Genomic DNA, 20,571 nt, shown 5'->3' with positions numbered 1-20,571 from the left:
GTAAAAAAAAGGTGACGTTCGGGCGGGTTCGGATCCCGAGGATCCGAACCCGCTCATCACTAATATATATACACCTAATGCATATAGTAAACACACACACTGCATATAGAACATGTATACTTGCATGCAGTAAACAGTATATGCCCAGTGCTGGTGTGTGAATGTATATAGAGACACACAAGCCCATATATACATATATATCCCCAGTACTGGTGTGTGTGAGAATGTATATATACACACAAGCCCACATATTATACAGTCCCAGTGCTGATGTGAGAATGCCCTGTGTGTTGGGAGATAGATAGATAGATAGATAGATAGATAGATAGATAGATAGATAGATAGATAGATAGATAGATAGATAGACAGACAGACAGACAGACAGACAGACAGGTCAGGTGTATACTGTGTGAGGAATAATTCAGTGTGAAGTTTGGAGCAGTTGACAGAGGACAGCCATGTGTGTTTCCCCCTCCTCCTAGTCCTCACCTGCCCGCGAACAGCATGATATCATACACAGGATGCCAGACCTGTGCCCAAGGTTCCAGCATGCCATCCCCGGGCGCGCACCGTGCAGGGACATAGCGGTAGCAGGCTGGCACGGAAAGGGTGGCGCGCCCCGCTGCCAGATGCAGCCAGGTGGGAGCTGCGCGGCGATTGGCGGGCAGCCAGTGACGTCACGGATGCTTACCCCCGGCCGGCCGCGGGTGTGGGCCAGTCGCTGCGCGAAGCTCGGGGATATCGGGTGGGAGCTGGGACCTTATCCGTGCAACATGCGGGATGCCCGGGCGCAGGAGGTGTGAGCAGGGAGCTGTGCTGCCTTACCACTGACCTACAGGGTCACCATGAGCTCCGAGAGCGGGAGCTCCCCCTGGGAGAGCACAGGTAAGTGCCCATTCTGGGGGGTAACTACCTGCTCAGACCTAGGGGCAGATTTGGTGTTGGGGGTGAGCTAGAAGGATTTTCAGGTTTACATGTACGGGGGAGTGAAAGGGTTAAACTTGTCCATTCATCAGGTTATCATCTGCTGCTTCTGCCTTTGTGTGCTTCATCAGGAAGTCAAAAGACTCTGCTTTGGTGAATCTTAAGAGGCAAAAATCATCAGTTCCGTGCATGGGTCCAGGCACTGGGCAGGCATTGCAAATGACAGGTACACAAGCTCCTATAGTGTTTGGTAACTCTGTGCATAGCTATACAGTGCTATAGGATGGGAAATTAAGAATAAATTAGAACATGGGTTCTCAAACTCGGTCCTCAGGACCCCACACGGTGCATGTTTTGCAGGTAACCCAGCAGGTGCACAGGTGTATTAATTACTCACTGACACATTTTAAAAGGTCCACATGTGGAGCTAATTATTTAACTTGTGATTCTGCAAGGTGACCTGCAAAACATGCACTGTGTGGGGTCCTGAGGACCGAGTTTGAGAACCTGTGAATTAGAACATACTTTAGAGAACTGGAAACAAAGTAAACACACGGCTTTGCCCTTGGTGGCATCATTACTGAGCTGCACAGGAGGTAAGTAGTGTAAGCAGACAGCCTAGATTAATGGTCTGTTCAGAAGCTGGGATATGAGAGAATTGGGCACAGAAATATCCTGATAAGTGGAATTAGGGACAACTATCAGATGTCCCTTGGTATAAAATGAGACTATTATAAGGGGCTTCTGATTATACCTAGGGGAACCATGGGGTGTGTCAGGCAGGGGTTCTGTATGTCAGATAGGTGTGCATTAGTCTACATTAATCTGATATACCGATTATTATATACTCTATAATAATTTTATGATTTAAGATTGTAGGAAGGTTGTTACCGATAACCAGCTGTTCATGCAAACCTTATGTTATCAGTAGATACCAGTATGGCATTAGTGAGGCAGTGCACTTCTACAGTTCTTTCAGTGAATTCAGAACATTCTCTCAGGAGATTTCTCGGTTATATTGCATTTAGAAAGACTATATAAGAATTCAGTGTGTGTTATCTGAGGACAAGTCTGTGCACGGAATGCATTAGAGCAGATGCGGAATTGCATTATACATGGACAGGATTGCAAGAATAATTGTAGCATATACCTAATGCCGAGTTCAAAGAAATCGAGTAAGTTCTGTTTAATAAGTGACCCTAGCATGGAATGGTGCAGGTGCATTATATTTTGTGTGGGAGAATTGCTTTTTATGGCATTGTGTAATGTGTTTGGAACGAGCGCAGGGGGGCTTGCATAGCACATCTGTGCAGGTGCATTAGGCATGTATTATATCAGGTTAGTTCTGAGAGTGTGCACAATAATTGCATTGTAAATGCACCAACCTAATATAAAGTGCAAACAAATTGCATTGTATGTGAACATGTAAGAGAGGGTCCATTATATGAAGGTTAGTCTGAGGTAGTGCAGGAATACTGCATTATACATGGGTAGCTCTGAGAGAGTACAGGAGAATTGCATTATATGTGGGCAAGTCTGAGGGAATGCACGCTAATTGCATTATATATTTAACAGACTTTTAATACATAGTTCAGTGAAAATGCATTATATGTAACAGGTCTGATACAGTGCAGGAGAATTGCATTATAGATGGGCAGGTCTCAGAGTGAATAATAATGACATTATACATGGACAAACCTAATATTAAGTGAAGTGTAATACCATTAAATATTCCAGTTAAAATAGCATGTATGACAGTTGCATTACTTGCAAATAGCCTGAGTACAGAAGAATGATGTTATATACCAATTACACCTCAGGTTATGGGGTGTTTTATGAAAAGTGCATATTTATATGTCCTATGTGGTTTTGTGTTGATGCCATGCAAAATGCACATGTGCTGCATTTGGAAAAAAGATATAAGCTTGCATGCCAATGTAATGTGAGAGACAGGCTTGTTTGCGGATGAAAAGGTGGGTCAAGCATGTTTGCCAATGAAATGTTGGGAAAGGCTTGCTTGTGGATGAAAAGGTAGGACAAGCTTTCATGTGGATGAGAAGGTGGGACAAGCTTGCTTGCAGATTAAAATGTGGCACCGGCTTTTATATGGATGAAAAGGTGGAACAAACTTGCATGTGGATGAAAACGCGGGACAAGCTTGCACGTGGATGAAAAGGTGGGACAAGCTTGCATGTGGATGAAAAGGTGGGACAAGCTTGCACGTGGATGAAAAGGTGGGACAAGCTTGCACGTGGATGAAAAGGTGGGACAAGCTTGCACGTGGATGAAAAGGTGGGACAAGCTTGCACGTGGATGAAAAGGTGGGACAAGCTTGCACGTGGATGAAAAGGTGGGACAAGCTTGCACGTGGATGAAAAGGTGGGACAAGCTTGCACGTGGATGAAAAGGTGAGACAAGCTTGTTGGCGGATGAAAAGGTGGGACAGGCTTGTTTGCGGATGAGAAGGTGAGACAAGCTTGTTTGCGGGTGAAAAGGTGAGACAAGCTTGCTTGCTGGTGAAAAGGTGGGACAGGCTTGTTTGCGGATGAAAAGGTGGGACAGACTTGTTTGCGGATGAGAAGGTGAGACAAGCTTGCTTGTTGGTGAAAAGGTGGGAAAGGCTTGTTTGTGGGTAGAAAAGTGGGATAAGCTTATGGCAGGAGACTGTGCAATGTGTGTATGGACAGAGCTAATATAAAAGTGAATCTTTGTATGAGTGCTTCCAGGGGTATTGGGATGAGATTATGGTGATGCCTGGGACTGGAGGCATCTTCTGGGTGGACTAGCAGTATGGAGAGTGCATTTGTTAGCTCTCAAAGCTATATACAGGTTGAGTATCCCATATCCATATATTCCGAAATACGGAATATTCCGAAATACGGACTTTTTTGAGTGAGAGTGAGATAGTGAAACCTTTGTTTTTTGATGTCTCAATGTACACAAACTTTGTTTAATACACAAAGTTATTAAAAATATTGTATTAAATGACCTTCAGGCTGTGTGTATAAGGTGTATATGAAACATAAATGAATTGTGTGAATGTAGACACACTTTGCTTAATGCACAAAGTTATAAAAAATATTGTCTAAAATGACCTTCAGGCTGTGTGTATAAGGTGTATATGTAACATAAATGCATTCTGTGCTTAGATTTAGGTCCCATCACCATGATATCTCACTATGGTATGCAATTATTCCAAAATACGGAAAAATCCCATATCCAAAGTACCTCTGGTCCCAAGCATTTTGGATAAGGGAGACTCAACCTGTATTACAATTCTATGATCAAAAATCAGATAATCCTCATTACAATTATTAATTCTTCGGAGAAGATGAGAAATGAGACCAGCTGCATTAGGTCCAAAGATAGGTCAGCAAAATACCCACAAGTCTAAGGACACCTTCATTGTATCTGATGGACGCTGCAATAAGGGTAATGTAGCCAAGTGCAAAAAAATGTGCCCACCTTGCTTCCTCTGTACACAATGGCATATGCGCCTCAGCTAAAGTGCATTATAGGATGCCCGTACTGCCCCCGTACTGTAGCTTTGCCGAAACACCTGAAAATATACTACCCATCCAGTCATTCCGGCGGCAGTAGGACATCGTGTGCTGGGTGATATTAGAAGATCGGCTATGTGAAATTAACAATTATTTAATATTGTTCCCCCAAACATTGTGTCTAGAATAGACACAGGTTATCTATCACATGACCACATCCCTATCTACCCACATTCTACATGTTTCACTGATCTATCCACTGCATATGGTGGATTATGGTTTATGCTTTTGATAAAGCATATTATCCAGATCTCCGCACACAAATACAGCACAGGCCAAATAATAGCTAAGGGGGAAATTCTGAGTTGATCGCAGCAGGATTTTTGTTAGCAGTTGGGTAAAACCATGGGGGTAATTCCAAGTTGATCGCAGCAGGATTTTTGATGGCAATTGGGCAAAACCATGTGCACTGCAGGGGAGGCAGATATAACATGTGCAGAGAGCGTAAGATTTGGGTGGGTTATTTTGTTTCTGTGCAGGGTAAATACTGGCTGCTTTATTTTATACTGCAATTTAGATTGCAGATTGAACACACCACACCCAAATCTAACTCTCTGCACATGTTATATCTGCCTCCCCTGCAGTGCACATGGTTTTGCCCAACTGCTAACAAAGATCCTGGGTTGGTTCTATATCGGAGGGGCTGAAGGGACCTTGTGACGTATTGAGGGGAGGAGCTATGTCACCAGGGGGAGGAGCTACGGGCGAACAGGGTACCCGAAAAGTACCCTCGCGGGCTCGCTTCGCTCGCCACGCTTCGGGCACGGTGGCTCGCTCCGCTCCGCTCACCACCTAATTACTAAAGGTAATAGTTGGTGATGTGGATAGTAGAGGAACTATCCCGCTGGCCTAGCTCCTCCCCCTTGCGGCGTAACTCCTCCCCTTTACGGAAAAGGTCCCTTAGCCCACTTGATTCTAGCATCTACCAAAGATCCTGCTGCGATCAACTCAGAATTACCCCCTAAGATGTGGATGTTTTGGGAACGAATCACAACGTAGTGTTTCGTGACATGGGCATCTGCCATTTAGATGATTAAAGAGTGATTGGACAGTTACAGCGACTGTAGTACAAATCCGGGATCTTTCTGTTGGGCATCATATCTTGGGTTATTCACAAAGTTGTTTGACCATTGAGGACACTTCATTGTGAATAAGGCCAAACAGATCGGTGTTATCCGTGCCCCAGATTGAAGTTAAGGAGATCTGGCTAACATGAGTTGTTAGAATGGAGATTTGGGTCAGGTTTGGAAACCATTACCCTCTGAGTATATACAGTGCAGTATGTATTAAAAAAATAATAATGCAAGGTTACCACATTTCCTTCTCTATAATGCAAACAGTTATGTGGGGTTGCCCTGCACTGTGAGCATAGTGTAAGCACAGTACTCATGCTTCATATACTTTATTCCTATAAAGCATGCACACACAGGATACTCCAGCACCCATAGTGTATTCTGGATGCACAATAGTCACACCATTCCTATAAAGTACGCCTGGCCAATCTCTGGCTCTCCAGCTGCTATGAAGCGACACAGCCCAGCATGCCCTGCCACTGTTTCAGCATTCCCTAAAAGCAAAACTGTGACAGGGCATGCTGAAACAGCTGGAGAGCCACAGATTGGCCAGGCCTGCTATAAAGCATGCACACTTGATACTCCAGGGCCCATAGTGTATGCTGGATGGACCATATTCACACCACTCATTCCTATAAAGTCCTGGGTGGACCATAGGCAGATCATTCCTATAAAGGATGCACACATATTATACTCCAGTGTCCATAGTGTATGCTGGATGGACCATAGGCAGATCATTCCTATAAAGGATGCACACATATTATACTCCAGTGTCCATAGTGTATGCTGGATGGACCATAGGCAGATCATTCCTATAAAGGATGCACACGTATTACACTCCAGTGTTCATAGTGTAAGCTGACAGATCTTTAAAGCAATTCAGTATAGCATTCTGCATCTATAGTCTCTGCATGAGAATTTGTACGGTGTATACCCTGTTCATAGGGATCAGTGATAGGTATAGCGAGCTTACTGTACTGCAAGACAGATTACCATGCAAATTGCATGCTGCGGATCTCCTCACAGAAGCATTGGCTAGTTTATAACTGATTCAACCAGTTTGTCACTTGTACCTCATTTCAAGGAGATCCACAAAACATGCACTGCTGATGTCGCTCCAGGGCACAGGATAGCCTCTGATCCAGTGTCCTATTAGCCAGCTGTTTAACTATTGCCTTACTAAGCATCTTCTAGTAAGGCTGTGCCTATACCAAGGCATATTGAGGCCCCTGTGTAGAAGATTGAGAATTCTTCAAATCAATTGTGTCTAATCAAAGTCAAAATGAATCTGCAGAAGCCCAATCAGTGTCAAATGAAATACATGCCTCCATCATCTTTAAAAAGACAAAATTAACCCCACTCCAGATTTGCTAAACATTGCCCCCAAACTTCCCAGCCGCACTCCTGGTCACAGACACATTCCTGCAAGACCACGCCCACCTGCTGAAAGAGGACAACGCGTTTGGTGAGGTAGTCAGGGCAGATCCACAAAAATCTAGACTATTGATAAAACTACATACATGGAACTTGACCAGGTTATGAATGTCTGTGTGGTAAAGAAGGTCTGTTATTAGATAGACAGTCATTAGGCCGACACCATATAGGCGACAGGTTCAAAAGGTCGACAGGTAAAAGGTAAACGGTACAAAAGGTCGACAGGTTCAAAAGGTCAACATTGAAATGGTCGACGCACTTTTTTGTGTCATTTTGTATGTTTCATCATCTGTGACCCCAGTTAGTGGAAAGGTATACTCTTGTGGGCTTGCTCGCTCTCCATGCTGCGGGCGAGTTTACTATTCCCAGTCATAGGTAGAGATGTACTAAGCAGTGAAAAGTGTCAACCAATCAGCTGCTCTGTATAATTTTATAGTATGGAAATTATAAATGTTACTTTAATGCTGATTGGTTGCCATGGACAACTCTCCACTGGCTCGCCTCTCCACTCTTTTCACTGCTTAGTACATCTCCCCCATGTTGACCCAAACAAAAGTAAAAAAAATTACAAATGAAGTGCCCCTCCCAAAAAGACACATTGTGTCGACCTTTTGTACTGTCCACCTTTCACCTGTCAACCATGTGGTGTAGACCTATTGACTTTCTATCTAGACACTGTCTGTCCATAGTCCGGATACCATTACGAGTGTAGTTTTACTAACGAGTAAATGCTTAAAATCCGTTTTATATTTCTATGGTCATGTGTTCAGTCCAGAACTAGACTGAGTGGTGTAATACTGGTGTGTAAGTATGTAAACCAGATCCAAACCCGGCAGTAAAGTTCTGGTGTAAGTTACTGTGTCACTGTTTACAGTATGGGCTTTCATCTGAGAATTGTAATAAATCGGAGCAAAATATTATTTCTTGTGGTGGCGATAAGATTAGATGGCTTATGGGGCAGGATGCGGCAACGCTATAAATGCAGTCAAACCTCAGAAAATGCAGTTTTCTGCATTCCCTCGGATCCCTTCCAGCACCTACCGCGGTGTGTGTCACTCGACGCATGCCATATGAACTCCCAAGACCTAAATCCGGAATTCCCCACACTGCAAGGGACAGCTCTCCCGGTGAGATGTTGCTGAAATATTCATACATACAGCGTTAATAAGCACTAGTATATATGCGATAAGCGGCAGGATATAGCAATGCGTCATGCATCCCACCCACAGTGAGACATGATAAACAGACTTTCGTAACAAGTTAAACCTATGTACTGTGCTGTATTTTAAGTCTATGGTAACGTTTGCTGTACAAACTGTCTCTTCTATTCAACTGGATAAGAAGACGTTAAAATAGAAATGAAAATAGACATATCAAGAAGAATGAAGAAAGACTGACAAATACCCGGCTGAGTGCCATGTAGGTAGGAGTCGGGATTTGAGAAATGACTATAATATATCAGGTAATATCTGTATAGCAAAGTGTCGGAACAAAGGGGGGGGGGGGGGGGGGGGATAAAAAAACAAAAAACATTCTCTATAAATAGTTTAGGTGTGTTAGTTTCAGGGGCAACAAAAAAGGAGGCTCTGGCCTTTTTAGGGTCTCAGGAGTACTGGGGAGGTACAGTACGACGGGATCCGGTCTGAAGATCGACACTGTCTAGGTCGACAATGTTTAGGTCGACCACTATAGGTCGACAGTCACTAGGTCGACATGAGGTTTTTTTTTTTTAAAACTTTTAAACTTTTTCATACTTAACGATCCACGCGGACTACGATTGGAACGGTAATCTGCCCGAAGCATCGCGAGCCATGCGAGGGGGGACAGTGCACTAATTGGGGTTCCCGGTAACTCTATGAAGAAGACGCCAAAAAAAACAACCTCATGTCGACCTGTCGACCTAGACACTGTCAATCTAATGATCCACACCCAGTAGAACTATGTCCTGGATACACACTTGGGTATTTGGATGAAGCACAGATAAAGAGCAAAAACAGACATTTAGGGGCCTATTACATATAACCATTTGCAAAAGTCCCCCCAAATTATTATTGGTTACTGTATGGCCAAAAATAAAAAATTATCTTCCATGGTTATTTTTTAAGACTACGGCACGGACAAGAGCTAAGAGCATAGAGTACACTGATGGCTTTCACTATGCCTTTACTATCATGCTACATCAGGCCAGGCAACCTCGGAGGGTGCAGAGGTGACTGGGATCTCAGAAGATCACTCTGTAGACTTGCATTCATCATAAGACACACTTGATAGCACCATCTTCAGGGCTAAGCTTTTGTGAGAATTGAGACTTGGTGTTGGGCTTGCTAAATAGACTCCTTAAGGACCCTACACATTGGCCGATCCACCACCGAGCTGCCCGATGGCGGATACGGCCGACGGACGACCCGGTGGCGGGGGGGCAGTGACGGGGAAAGTGAAGTTTCTTCACTCCCCCCGTCACCCGGCTCCATTGAAGTGCAGGCAAATATGGACAAGATCGTCCATATTGGCCTGCATGCACAAGCGACGGAGCACCAGCGATGAACGAGCGCGGGGCCGCGCATCGTTCATCGCTGGTTACTCCACACTGAAAGATATGAACGTTATCTTGTTCAATAATGAACAAGGGTGGTCATTCCGAGTTGTTCGCTCGCAAGCTGCTTTTAGCAGCTTTACACATGCTAAGCCGCCGCCTACTGGGAGTGAATCTTAGCATAGTAAAATTGCGAACGAAAGATTAGCAGAATTGCGAATAGACACTTCTTAGCAGTTTCTGAGTAGCTCCACACTTACTCGGCAACTGCGATCAGTTCAGTCAGTTTCGTTCCTGGTTTGACGTCACAAACACTCCCAGCGTTCGCCCAGACACTCCCCCGTTTCTTCAGACACTCGTTTTTGCCAGAAACGGCAGCGTTTTTTCACACACACCCATAAAACGGCCAGTTTCCGCCCAGAAACACCCACTTCCTGTCAATCACATTATTACGATCACCAGAACGAAGAAAAAACCTCGTAATGCCGTGAGTAAAATACCTAACTGCATAGCAAATTTACTTGGCGCAGTCGCAGTGCGAACATTGCGCATGCGCAATTAGCGGAAAATCGCTGCGATGCGAAGAAAATTACAGAGCGCACAATTCTGAATGAGGGCCCAGATCGTTCACATCTTTCAGTTACATCGACAAGTGTGTAGGGCCTATTAGTTTTAAAAGTATTTTCCACCTCTACACAACATTGGCTTGAGCATGTGATCCTGCAATTTTACTAAATATATGGCTTTCACGCTCTGGCTTTCTCATGTTATTTTTAGCCACATATACAAACCTTCAAATGTCCCTGACCACTTATCTCATCCCGCTAGATTGCCAAATTCCTGAGCCGATCTTTTTATTTTCTTCTGAATATTTTGAGACGGCAGTGTACATTATAAAGTGCTAACATAGGGGGTCATTCCGAGTTGTTCGTGCAGCGATCAGGCTAAAATTCGGCATTTCTGCGCATGCGTATGGCGCACGTACTTTCACAAAAGCCAATGCAGTTTCACACAAGGTGTAGCGACGCTTTTCAGACGCACGGCTGATCGGTGAGTGATTGACAGGAATGGGGCGTTTCTGGGAGGTAACTGACCGTTTTCTGGGAGTGTAAAACGCAGGCGTGTCAGATACAAATGCGGGCGTGCCTGGGGAAACGGGGGGAGTGGCTGGCCGAACGCAGGGCGTGTTTGTGACGTCAAAACAGGAACTAAACAGACTGAAGTGGTCCCTAGCTAGGAGTAAGTCTCGAGCTACTCTGAAACTGCACAATCTTTTTTTGTAGCAATGCTGCGATCCTTTCGTTCGCACTTCTGCTATGCTAAGATACACTCCCAGAGGGCGACAGCCTAGTGTTTGCACTGCTGCTAAAAGCAGCTAGCGAGCGATCAACTCGGAATGAGGGTCATACACAGGTGCAATCTGGACAAAGACCCAAAGTGATGCTGGGCATACACAGGCATTTTATCTGGTAAGCTGAAGCCATCCGATATCATGGCCATACACTGAGATATGTCACATGTATGTGTGTATGGTGGCGATATTTGCGTTCATCACAGGGGAGGAAACGCTCCTTCCCTGTGTGGGGGAATGCCGGCAGTGGGGTATCCGGTCCATAGGTCAACATGGTCAAAAGGTCGAAAGATTCAAATGGTCGACATCTTCAAATATTTGACATAACAATGGTCGACACAAGCTTTTTTGGATTATTTTTTTCACTGTACCATCCACATGGACTACGATTGGGAACAGTAACCTGTTCCTAGCTCAGCGAGGCACCTTACCCAAAGGGAACTCGGTACACTAAGAGTGTGGTATAAAATATCTACAATGTTTGGCATGCATTAGGTCGACGCAGGCAAAAGGTCGATATGCGTTACATCTACACTAATAAAAGGTTGGCACAGGAAAAGGTCGACGGGTACAAAAGGTAGACACATGAAAAGACATGGAAAGTGGTTGACAAAAAAAAGGTCAACACTTTTTTTTATTGTTTTTCACCGTCCGAGCACAGGGAACCCCAATTAGTGTACCTCGTCACCTTGCATGGTTCGCTTCGCTCACAAGGTTACTGTTCCCAATTGTAGTCCATGTGGATGGTAAAGTATGAAAAAGGTGTAAAAAAACAAACAAACCCTTACTAAACTATGCCTACATGTGTCAACCATATATGTGTTGACACTTGCCATGTCATTCATATGAATCCGTTGACCTTTTTCCGGTGTTGACCTCTTGTCAGTGTTGACCTAATGCACGTCGACCTAGACATTGTCTATCAAAACCTCGGAACAAGTACACTAATTGGGCTTTCATGTGGTGAAATCTACAAATTGACCCCCAAAGAAACATCATGTCGACCTTATCACATGTTGACCATTTCCACGTTGACCTTTTGCTTGTGTCAACCTTTTATCCATGTCAAGCTTGTGCATGTCGACCATTTGCTATCGACCTAGACACTGTCGATCTTTTTACTGATGAATATTTTACCATAACCGGGCAGTGGCTTGCGGTAGCGCATACACTGCTGGATGTGGCCGGCTAATTGGCAACATATTCAGACATGCTGGACAATTTCAGCATGTTCGATAGACCAATATATTTAGTGATTGCTCGTGCAGCACATTGCAATTATCTGGACGATCCTCCAATATCTGGTCAGATAATTGTATAGTGTGTGCCCAGCATAAGATATGCTCAGTTATGTAATTAAATTATTTTAGCCTCAGCCATCTTATTTCCTAATTTTGTGGCGTCCCCACGGACTCCCGGGTGAGTTCGCAATCCCATAGCCCACCCACTTCTACTCCATTCACAAATACACCCCAGCTTTAGCCCAGTTCGAACCCTGGACACTGAGCACAGATTATGGCTGGGAGTTTCAGTACTTACCCCTTTCACACCAGGTTATCCCCGGGTCGTCACCATTCCCACCGGACCTGGATCTACCGTCTCACAGTGGACGCTTGTGGATAATGCAATCCCAAAGTGGCCACCAGCATCTCCCAGAGAGGAGAATAAAATGTAGGTATGTATGTTCTTCTAGGGTAATATACCTACTGTATGTACATATACTCACAGCAAGCCACAGTTGAAGATCTACAAAAAAAAAGTGACATTTATTTACAGCATTTGTCAGCATATCCGAAGAGAATTGTTTAAGACAGGGATTCTCAAACTCAGTCCTCATGGCACGCTAAAGGTGTGTACACACGATGCGATATGCACTTAACTTTCCTTATGATTTTGACTATATAGTCAAAATCATAAGAAAAGTTAGTGCATATCGCACCGTGTGTACACAGCTTGCGATGCCGATGCGTGGTTCCGCGGGATCGGCAACGCAAGAAAAAAATAGACTGTTCAGGCAGCCCAACATTGATGAATAGTCAATGTCGGGCATACGTCGCATCGCACCTTTTACAGTCCAGGTTTTAAGGATATACATACTTGTTCACAGATGCCATAATCAGACTGATTTATCTGCTAATTAAGTCACTTGTGCTTAAAACCTGGACTGTTAGGGTATCTTAAGGACCATGTTTGGGAAACACTGGTTTAAGAAATATATACTATAAATAAAGTCATGGATTATTAGCCCATATATGAAAGGGTCCCAGAACCCAATTAGTGCAGTGTTAGGGATGGCCATCAGTGTTGCCTTCATCAATGGATACCATTGATGACAATGGTGACACAAACAATCGATGGCAGGCAACTATTTTGTGCATTGCCATCAATGGTTTTACCATTGTTAATTATGTACATGTTCTGTGCGAGAGCCGTGTGGCTGTGAATGACAGCACAGCCTGTGAAAGAGCCCTGCCACGTTGTTCGCTCTCCTCTATCTCCTAGGACCCCTACTCTGTGTCCTGCCACCTTGTTACCTCTCCTCTCTCTCCCGGGACCCCTCCTCTCTGTCCTGCCATCTTGTTCCCTCTCCTCTCTCTCCCGGGACCCCTGCTCTCTGCCTTGCCACCCCTTTCCCTCTCCTCTCTCTTCTAGGACCTCTCCTCTCTGACCTGCCACCTTGTTCTCTCTCCTCTCTTTTCCAGGACCTCTCCTCTCTGCATTGCCACCTTGTTCCCTTCTCTCTCTCTCTCCCGGGAAACCTCCTCTGTACCATGCCACCTTGTTCCCTCTCCCCTCTCTTCCGGGACCCCTCTTCTCTGCCTTGCCACCTTGTTCCCTCTCCTGGGACCCCTCTTCTGCCCTGCCACCTTGTTACCTCTCCTCTCTCTCCCGGGACCCCTCCTCTCTGCCCTGCCACCTTGTTCCCTCCTCTCTCTATCCTGGGACCTCTCCTCTGTGCCCTGCCACCTTGTTCCCTCTCCTCTCTCTCCTGGGACCCCACCTCTGTGTTTTGCCACCTTGTTCCCTCTCATCTCCCTCCTGGGACCTCTCCTCTGTGTCCTGCCACATTGTCCCCTCTCTCTCCTAGGATCCATCCTCTCTGCCTTGCCACCTTGTCCCTCTCTCTCTCTCTCTCTCTCTCTCTCTCTCTCTCTCTCTCTCTCTCTCTCTCTCTCTCTCTCTCTCTCTCTCTCTCTCTCTCTCTCTCTCTCTCTCTCTCTCTCTCTCTCTCTCTCTCTCTCTCCCGGGACCCCTCCTCTGTGTCCTGCCACCTTGTTCCCTCTCTTCTCTCTCCTTGGACCCCTCCTCTGTGCCCTGCAACCTTGTTTCTCTAACGTCCTAGAGGATGCTGGGGACTCCGTAAGGACCATGGGGAGAGACGGGCTACGCAGGAGACATGGGCACTTTAAGAAAGAATTTAGTTCCTGGTGTGCACTGGCTACTCCCTCTCTGCCCCTCCTCCAGACCTCAGTTTGATTCTGTGCCCAGAGGAGCTGGGTGCTTTTCAGTGAGCTCTCCTGAATTTACTGATAGAAAGTTTTTTTGTTAGGTTTTTTATTTTCAGGGAGCTCTGCATCGTGGGACTGAAGGGAGAGAAGCAGCCCTACTCTCTGAAGCTAGGTCCTGCTTCTTAGGCTGCTGGACACCATTAGCTCCAGAGGGATCGGTACGCAGGATCTCACCCTCGCCGTCCGTCCCAGAGCCGCACCGCCGTCCCCCTCGCAGAGCCGGAAGACTGAAGCCGGGTGAGTATGAGAAGCAAGAAGACTTCACAGGCGGCAGAAGACTTTGTGATCTTCACTGGAGGTAACGCACAGCACTGCAGCTGTGTGCCATTGCTCCACACACCTACACATACTCTGGTCACTGTTAGGGTGCAGGGGGTGGGGGGGGGGGGAGCGCGCGCGCCCTGGGCAGCATTTGGGACCTCATCCTGGCAAATGAACACATATATACAGCTGGGCACTGTATATATGTAGGAGCCCCCGCCAAAGAAATAAAATTTAAGCGGGACAGAAGCCCGCCGCCGCGGGGGCGGGGCTTCTCCCTCGGCACTAACCAGCGCCATTTTTTCTCCACAGCACGCTGAGAGGAAGCTCCCCAGGCTCTCCCCTGCTGATACACGGTAGAAGATGGTTGAAAAGAGGGGGGGCACATTATTAGGCGCAAAAAAGTATATAAACAGCAGCTACTGGGTTAACATTAAGGTACTGTTATTCCTGGGTTATATAGCGCTGGGGTGTGTGCTGGCATACTCTCTCTGTCTCTCCAAAGGGCCTCGTGGGGGAACTGTCTTCAGAAAGGACATTCCCTGTGTGTGTGGTGTGTCGGTACTCTTGTGTCGACATGTCTGATGTGGAAGGCTATGTGGGAGAGGAGCGGGAGCAAATGAATGTGGTGTCTCCGCCGACTGCGCCGACACCTGATTGGATGGATATGTGGAAGGTTTTAAATGATAATGTAAATTCCTTGCATAAAAGATTAGACAAGGCTGATGCATTGGGACAGGCAGGGTCTCAACCCTTGCCTGATCCTATGTCGCAGGGACCGTCGGGGTCTCATAAGCGCCCACTATCCCAAATTGTTGACACAGATACCGACATGGATTCTGACTCCAGTGTCGATTTACGATGATGCAAAGTTACAGCCAAAGTTGGCTAAATCACTCCGATATATGATTATAGCAATTAAGGAAGTTTTGCACATCACCGAGGAAACCCCTGTCCCTGACACAAGGAGATATATATATATATATATATATATATATTTCTCTATCGTCCTAGTGGATGCTGGGGTTCCTGAAAGGACCATGGGGAATAGCGGCTCCGCAGGAGACAGGGCACAAAAAGTAAAGCTTTAGGATCAGGTGGTGTGCACTGGCTCCTCCCCCTATGACCCTCCTCCAAGCCTCAGTTAGATTTTTGTGCCCGGCCGAGAAGGGTGCAATCTAGGTGGCTCTCCTAAAGAGCTGCTTAGAAAAGTTTAGCTTAGGTTTTTTATTTTACAGTGAGTCCTGCTGGCAACAGGATCACTGCAACGAGGGACTTAGGGGAGAAGAAGTGAACTCACCTGCGTGCAGGATGGATTGGCTTCTTGGCTACTGGACATTAGCTCCAGAGGGACGATCACAGGTACAGCCTGGATGGTCACCGGAGCCTCGCCGCCGGCCCCCTTGCAGATGCTGAAACGAGAAGAGGTCCAGAATCGGCGGCAGAAGACTCCTCAGTCTTCTTAAGGTAGCGCACAGCACTGCAGCTGTGCGCCATTTTCCTCTCAGCACACTTCACACGGCAATCACTGAGGGTGCAGGGCGCTGGAAGGGGGGCGCCCTGGGAGGCAAATGAAAACCTTTTTTGCTAAAAATACCTCACATATAGCCTCCGGGGGCTATATGGAGATATTTAACCCCTGCCAGAATCCGTTAAGAGCGGGAGACGAGGCCGCCGAAAAAGGTGCGGGTCCTATCTCCTCAGCACACAGCGCCATTTTCCCTCACAGAAAGGCTGGAGGGAAGGCTCCCAGGCTCTCCCCTGCACTGCACTACAGAAACAGGGTTAAAACAGAGAGGGGGGGGCACTAATTTGGCGTTAGAAATATATAAAAAAGATGCTATAAGGGAAAACACTTATATAAGGTTGTCCCTATATAATTATAGCGTTTTTGGTGTGTGCTGGCAAACTCTCCCTCTGTCTCTCCAAAGGGCTAGTAGGTCCTGTCCTCTATCAGAGCATTCCCTGTGTGTGTGCTGTGTGTCGGTACGTGTGTGTCGACATGTATGAGGACGATGTTGGTGAGGAGGCGGAGCAATTGCCTGTAATGGTGATGTCACTCTCTAGGGAGTCGACATCGGAATGGATGGCTTATTTAGGGAATTACGTGATAATGTCAACACGCGCCAAGGTCGGTTGACGACATGAGACGGCCGACAAACAATTAGTACCGGTCCAGACGTCTCAAAAACACCGTCAGGGGTTTTAAAACGCCCGTTTACTTTAGTCGGTCGACACAGACACAGACAGGGACACTGAATCCAGTGTCGACGGTGAATAAACAAACGTATTCCTTATTAGGGCCACACGTTAAGGGCAATGAAGGAGGTGTTACATATTTCTGATACTACAAGTACCACAAAAGAGGGTATTATGTGGGATGTGAAAAAACTACCGTAGTTTTTCCTGAATCAGATAAATTAAATGAAGTGTGTGATGATGCGTGGGTTCCCCCCGATAGAAAATATGGGCGGTATACCCTTTCCCGCCAGAAGTTAGGGCGCGTTGGGAAACACCCCTTAGGGTGGATAAGGCGCTCACACGCTTATCAGAACAAGTGGCGGTACCGTCTATAGATAGGGCCGTCCTCAAGGAGCCAGCTGACAGGAGGCTGGAAAAATATCATAAAAAGTATATACACACATACTGGTGTTATACTGCGACCAGCGATCGCCTCAGCCTGGATGTGCAGAGCTGGGGTGGCTTGGTCGGATTCCCTGACTAAAAATATTGATACCCTTGACAGGGACAGTATTTTATTGACTATAGAGCATTTAAAGGATGTATTTCTATATATGCGAGATGCACAGAGGGATATTTGCACTCTGGCATCAAGAGTAAGTGCGATGTCCATATCTGCCAGAAGATGTTTATGGACACGACAGTGGTCAGGTGATGCAGATTCCAAACGGCACAAAGGTGTATTGCCGTATAAAGGAAGAGGAGTTATTTGGGGTCGGTCCATCGGACCTGGTGGCCACGGCAACTGCTGGAAAATCCACCGTTTTTACCCTAAGTCACATCTCTGCAGAAAAAGACACCGTCTTTTCAGCTTCAGTCCTTTCGTCCCTATAAGAGTCATATCTGCCCAGGGATAGAGGAAAGGGAAGAAGACTGCAGCAGGCAGCCCATTCCCAGGAACAGAAGCGTTCCACCGCTTCTGACAAGCTCTCAGCATGACGCTGAGACCGTACAGGACCCCTGGATCCTACAAGTAGTATCCCAGGGGTACAGTTTGGAATGTCGAGACGTTTCCCCTGCGCAGGCTCCTGAAGTCTGCTTTACCAAGGTCTCCCTCCGACAAGGAGGCAGTATGGGAAAAAATTCACGAGCTGTATTCCCAGCAGGTGATAATTAAATTACCCCTCCTACAACAAGAAAAGGGGGTATTATTCCACACTATATTGTGGTACTGAAGCCAGAAGGCTAGGTGAGACCTATTCTAAATCTAAAAAAATTTGAACACTTACAAAGGTTCAAATCAAGATGGAGTCACTCAGAGCAGTGATAACGAACCGGGAAGAAGGGGACTATCTGGTGTCCCGAGACATCAGGGATGCTTACCTCCATGTCCCAAATTTGCCCTTATCACTAAGGGTACCTCAGGTTCGTGGTACAGAACTGTCACTATCAGTTTCAGACGCTGCCGTTTGGATTGTCTACGGCACCCCGGGTCTTTACCAAGGTAATGGCCGAAATGATGGTTCTTCTTCGAAGAAAAGGCGTCTTAATTATCCCTTACTTGGACGATCTCCTGATAAGGGCAAAGTCCAGGGAACAGTTGGAGGTCGGAGTAGCACTATCTCGGATACTGTTACAACAGCAGGGGTGGATTCTAAATATTCCAAAATCGCAGCTGATCCCGACAACAAGTCTCCTGTGCTTAGGGATGATTCTGGACACAGTCCAGAAAAAGGTGTTTCTCCCGGAAGAGAAAGCCAGGGAGTTATCCGAGCTAGTCAGGAACCTCCTAAAATCAGTGCATCATTGCACAAGGGCCATGGTAAAAAAATGGTGACTTCCTTCGAAGCAATTCCAGTCGGCAGATTTCATGCAAGAACTTTTCAGTGGGATCTGCTGGACAAATGGTCCGGATCGCATCTTCAGATGCATCAGCGGATAACCCTATATCCAAGGACAAGGGTGTCTCTCCTGTGGTGGTTACAGAGTGCTCATCTTCTAGAGGGCCGCAGATTCGGCATTCAGTTTTGGATGTTGGTGACCACGGAGGCCAGCCCGAGAGGCTGGGGAGCAGTCACACAAGGAAAAAATTTCCAGGGAGTGTGATCAAGTCTGGAGATTTTTCTCCACATAAATGTAGCTAAGGGTAAATTTATAATGCTCTAAGCTTAGCAAGACCTCTGCTTCAAGGTCAGCCGGTATTGATCCAGTGGGATAAAACATCACGGCAGTCGCCCACGTAAAAAGACAGGGCGGCACAAGAAGCAGGAGGGCAGTGGCAAAAACTGCAAGGACTTTTCGCTGGGCGGAAAATCATGTGATAGCACTGTCAGCAGTGTTTCATTCCGGGAATGGAAACTGGGAAGCAGACTTCCTCAGTAGGCACGACCTCCACCCGGCAGAGTGGGAACTTCATGGGGAAGTTTTCCACATAATTGTAAACCGTTGGGAATTACCAAAGGTGGACATGATGGCGTCCCGTCTGAACAAAAAACGGGACAGGTATTGCGCCAGGTTAAGAGACCCTCAGGCAATAGCTGTGGACGTTCTGGTAACACCGTGGGTGTACCAGTCGGTGTATGTGTTCCATCCTCTGCTTTTCATACCTAAGGTACTGAGAATTATAAGACGTAGAGGAGTAAGAACTATACTCATGGCTCCGGATTGGCCAAGAAGGACTTGGTACCCGGAACTTCAAGAGATGCTCACAGAGGACTTATGGCCTCTGCCGCTAAGAAGGGACTTGTTTCAGCAAGTACCATGTCTGTTCCAAGACTTACCGCAGCTGCGTTTGACGGCATGGCGGTGGAACGCCGGATCCTAAGGGAAAAGGCATTCAGGAAGAGGTCATTCCTACCCTGGTCAAAGCCAGAAAGGAGGTGACCGCACAACATTATCACCACATGGGGCGAAAATATGTTGCGTGGTGTGAGGCCAGGAAGGCCCCACGAAGAAATTTCAACTCGGTCGATTCCTGCATTTCTTGCAAACAGGAGTGTCTATGGGCCTCAAATTGGGGTCCATTAAGGTTCAAATTTCGGCCCTGTCGATTTTTCTTCCAGAAAGAATTGGCTTCAGTTCCTGAAGTCCAGAAGTTTGTCAAGGGAGTATTGCATATACAACCCCCTTTTGTGCCTCCAGTGGCACTGTGGGATCTCAACGTAGTTCTGGGATTCCTCAAAACACATTGGTTTAAAACCAGTCAAATCTGTGGATTTGAAGCATCTCACATGAAAAGTGAACATGCTCTTGGACCTGGCCTGGACCAGGCGAGTGTCAAATTGGTGGTTTTTTTTCTCAAAAAAGCCCATATCTGTTTGTCCATTCGGACAGGGCAGAGCTGCGGACTCGTCCCCAGTTCTCTCCCTAAGGTGGTGTCAGTGTTTCACCTGAACCAGCTTATTGTGGTGTCTTGCGCCTACTAGGGACTTGGAGGACTCCAAGTTGCTAGATGTGGTCAGGGCCCTGAAAATATAGGTTCCAGGACGGCTGGAGTCAGGAAAACTGACTTGCTGTTATCCTGTATGCACCCAACAAACTGGGTGCTCTTGCTTTTAAGCAGACTTTTGCTAGTTGGATGTGTAATACAATTCAGCTTGCACATTCTGTGGCAGGCCTGCCACAGCCAAAATATGTAAATGCCCATTCCACAAGGAAGGTGGGCTCATCTTGGGCGGCTGCCCGAGGGGTCTCGGCTTTACAACTTTGCCGAGCGGCTATTTAGTCAGGGGCAAACACGTTTGTA

The 20,571-nt window shown here is 46.5% G+C and overlaps 1 protein-coding gene across 3 annotated transcripts in view; it reads left to right on the top strand.

Moving 5' to 3' along the window:
* Positions 1-568: 568 nt before the first annotated feature.
* Positions 569-20,571, top strand: part of CHRM4 (cholinergic receptor muscarinic 4) — a 121,549-nt gene continuing 101,546 nt past the window's right edge. The window contains exon 1 of one of the 3 annotated variants that reach the window (XM_063944521.1): positions 569-885. In XM_063944521.1, coding sequence (XP_063800591.1) covers positions 846-885 — 40 coding nt within the window. In that variant the 5' untranslated portion in view covers positions 569-845. Of the gene's footprint in view, positions 886-1,034; positions 1,151-1,443; positions 1,521-20,571 lie in introns of those variants that run through there. The other 2 variants (XM_063944522.1, XM_063944523.1) reach the window with 2 other exon arrangements.

The sequence above is a fragment of the Pseudophryne corroboree genome, chromosome 11, assembly GCF_028390025.1.
Source record: "Pseudophryne corroboree isolate aPseCor3 chromosome 11, aPseCor3.hap2, whole genome shotgun sequence".
Taxonomy (NCBI): domain Eukaryota; kingdom Metazoa; phylum Chordata; class Amphibia; order Anura; family Myobatrachidae; genus Pseudophryne; species Pseudophryne corroboree.
Note: the sequence above shows the minus strand (reverse complement) of the source record. Positions and strands in the feature narration are given on the sequence as shown.